The 3449-nt window shown below is 35.7% G+C and overlaps 1 protein-coding gene across 1 annotated transcript in view; it reads right to left on the reverse strand.

Moving 5' to 3' along the window:
• Positions 1-746: 746 nt before the first annotated feature.
• POC1B (POC1 centriolar protein B) overlaps positions 747-3449 on the reverse strand; it is a 38447-nt gene continuing 35744 nt past the window's right edge. The window contains exons 11-12 of the mRNA XM_072401231.1: positions 1882-2067; positions 747-871 (exon numbers count right to left, since the gene is read on the reverse strand). Of these exons, the coding sequence (XP_072257332.1) occupies positions 767-871; positions 1882-2067 (291 nt within the window). The 3' untranslated portion in view covers positions 747-766. The remainder of the gene's footprint in view (positions 872-1881; positions 2068-3449) is intronic.

Raw genomic sequence — 3449 nt, forward strand, 5'->3', positions numbered from 1 at the left:
TTAAAAAGGGATGATGCTTAAAATACTTTAGAGTCATTCAACAGTTATACCTTTCACTAATGATAGCACGTGATCAATAGTCACTGCAACATTATCATTTTTATTGTTATGTTGCATCTCCAAAGCCACCAACTCTAAACTGACACAGCCCTCAATTACATATAAGTTTCTCAATACAATGGGCTAAGAAAGGATTCCTATCTCTGGAAGAATCTCCCTCCTTCTAATTTAACAGCACCTGAACTAATGCCAACATTGTCTTGACAGCTTTAAGATGTGGTAAACTATACCTTGTTTTTACAATAATGACATTAGTTTTCTATTTTCACACCCCACCCCCATTTTTTATGTTTTTTTTTTACTAGAAGTGGATGTGCTGGTCTGACAGGCTCCGGCATGTTTCCCTCCTGCGGACATTTTTCCTCTTCCTACAGCATTGTTGCACTTCATAATAAACCATTGCAAATGCTTTAATCCTTGTAAAGAAATGTCAACTAACTGCTTTTAAACATCTGTCAACCTCAAATGAACAAATGCGTCCAAATGTATAGGTGGTTGTAGGCAGCAGATTACAGGCAGTTTAGCACTTGTATCAAAACTGCTTAACAAGTGTCTATTTAAACCAGGCCATAGTTGATCAGTATTGGTAATATGCATTTTACCATAAACTAAAGCACTTCCCCTGCTGAACAGATACAATGGGTGTCAACGGGCTCATACTACACCACTGCCTAATGTGTTGGTGATTTTGTGTTCAGTAACTACTTCACTCCGTATCTGAAACCTGCAAAGAGGTTTTTTGTTGATTTTCCAGGCATTCTTTCAATTTGTCTTCTGTCAGTGTCAGTCGATGCTCCAAGATGGAAACCGTCTGAAAAACAAGGCACACATTATTCTTGTACACGTATCACTAGGGGGTTTGATTGCCTGTGTGAATTAAAAATTAGGTCCTGTCAATTTTTTTTTGTTAAATTTTGCATAGAGCAGGGAAGGATTAAAAACCCGTTAGGTGATTTTTTGCTGTGTGCACCCAGTTAGGGCGATTTTCCTTTACAACTGTCTAAAGACAGAACAAAACTTGAAGAGCAGTGAACAAAATTTTAATCCCAGAGTGTTTTTTAGAACAGGTATGCAGGAAAATCCTTCAATGAGGACAACTCAGATTGTTGGATTTTCCTTCACTTTATCTGTGACAATGAAAAGTTTCACATAACTTTCATCTAAAATCAACAGCATGGCTGAGGCTTAACTTTCAGCAAATTTGAGCCTACTAAATAAGCAATTGAAAACTTCATATTCTTTATAGCTTTTATAGTAATATAAAATAATCTCACATGCAAACACAATGGATAAAATTGTTTATTTTATTAAAATATAGGACTGAATACGGAAGAGGTCCTGTAACATCAAAATATACAGGCATATTATACAAGTTCCATAGCTGGGAGATGTGTGTGTTTTTTAAATTACTCTGGTTTCCTAATCTTGCTATCACTAGTATCTCATATATGTAACTGCTGATGTCACTTTTATGCTTATTAATTCATACTTACAGGTTCCAATGGGTAATGTTAGGACTTTCAAGGACAATGGTAATATATGAAGTTGGTATCTTTCCATTTCGTTACATAATTAACACAATGATGCTGCTGTATAAGGACTAGCCATAAAGGCAGAGACCTTGTATATGGCAACTCACTATTCAGCTAGCAGAATCAATGATCTCATACTTCCTAAATGAATGAACAAAATGGTGTGTACATAACCTTCTGGTTTTCATACAAAGAACAAAGATAATCTTTGTCAAAAAAGGAAAAGCTTGTATTAGAACGACAGGTGTGACAAATACCATTCGCCAATCTTAAAAGTAGATACGCTCACCTGAGTCAACACATTTAGTTGATCTAGTATGTGCTCCAAAGTGCTAGTCAGTGAAGGGTGGGTATCCAATTGTTCATCTGTCAGAGGCCTTCCTGTGTTGCCATGTTTCTTCATGCTGGTGCTTGGCAATGACAAAGGCACATGAGGTGTGGCTTCAGTTCTTTGATAATTGTTACAATCTTGTTCCTGTACACGGATACAGAATTATTAAAAGACACAATAAATGTAAAAAGTATTTTAGTAGTCTTGTAAATGAGTCAATGGTTATGTTGTGGAAGGAAGTAGCTACCTTGATTCTGTTTTATTTTAAGCAGCTGATAGCGATGTGTCTTTTATGCCAGGCTCATCCATCAGCTACGGATAGTGTTTTTAATGCGCTACACATGCACGCTTTACTTCTTATGGCAATTACTTTTTTTTATAGTTAAAAAGAAAATGTACAGTCAGACAGCAAAATTATACATGCCATGGGTTGTTGTCTTATATAAATACATTTTTTTGAGGGATTCGGCATAATACAAACAGAACACAGAAAATGTACCTGTGTATATGTATGTATACCATGTATAATTTTGCATGAAGAGCAGTTAGACATATGCTAGTCTTCATTCACAAACAAATATTTTAGCTCCATGTTAATCTCTAGAATACTTCAATTTGTTTTATTTACTACTTTATCCCCTTCTTCCCTTAGTTATTTTGTTTTTTTTCTACCATGTATGTAAAAGTTATTTTCTATTTGTTCATTTTTTCTACACCAAGATAATACCAAATTCTTTGGACCAGACCAGTGGCAAAATGTTTGTTAAAAAATTGAATGATCCTAGAATAAATCTGCACTTCTGATGAGTTGTCAATTATGTTAGTTCCTCAGATGGATCATCAAATGTTACTAGAAACCCGATTCTGTTTTAACAGATCATAGTTCAACCATGTCACATAATGTACTGCCTATTGGGTTTCCCATGGACCAAAAGATGGTAACCCTTTTCTTGGCTTAGATTTCAAATTTTGAATGGTTGACCCTCACTTTTCCCAACATTTTGCAATTTTGGTACGCTTTGCACCTGAAAACATTATTTGACTTCTGTTGTGTGCAGGGATGTATATCTATTATTCAGGGACAACCATGATTGTTCATAATTCACGCAGGCACCATTTTTTGTTCGTAATGGTAAACTCTGTGCTTTACTTTTCCTCATTGTCAATGAAGTCTGCAGTTAGTCATTGATTGACAATATCTTTTCAGGAATGATGTGCAAGTAAAACAACTTTAACAGTGCCAAAACAAACAAAGGTTACTTACCATTAAAATAAATTGTGGTGTGACATGATGTGGCATGTGGTTCATGTCTTCATTTTGCCTCCTCAGCAGTTAGTCAGGTTGCATATGATCACAATAGGGGTACACCTATAGTATATGTATGCCCTGCTAGAGAGCCCCATTATGCTAATGAATAAAACTTTTTAAGGTCTACCTGTCTGGTCAAACTGATAAACAGCTAAAGGATCTCATGCCTTCAGTGCAGGGATGTTGGCCATATTATCCCTAAAGGGAAAACTTTGAA

Source organism: Pyxicephalus adspersus, chromosome 2 (assembly GCF_032062135.1).
Source record: "Pyxicephalus adspersus chromosome 2, UCB_Pads_2.0, whole genome shotgun sequence".
Taxonomy (NCBI): Eukaryota; Metazoa; Chordata; class Amphibia; order Anura; family Pyxicephalidae; genus Pyxicephalus; species Pyxicephalus adspersus.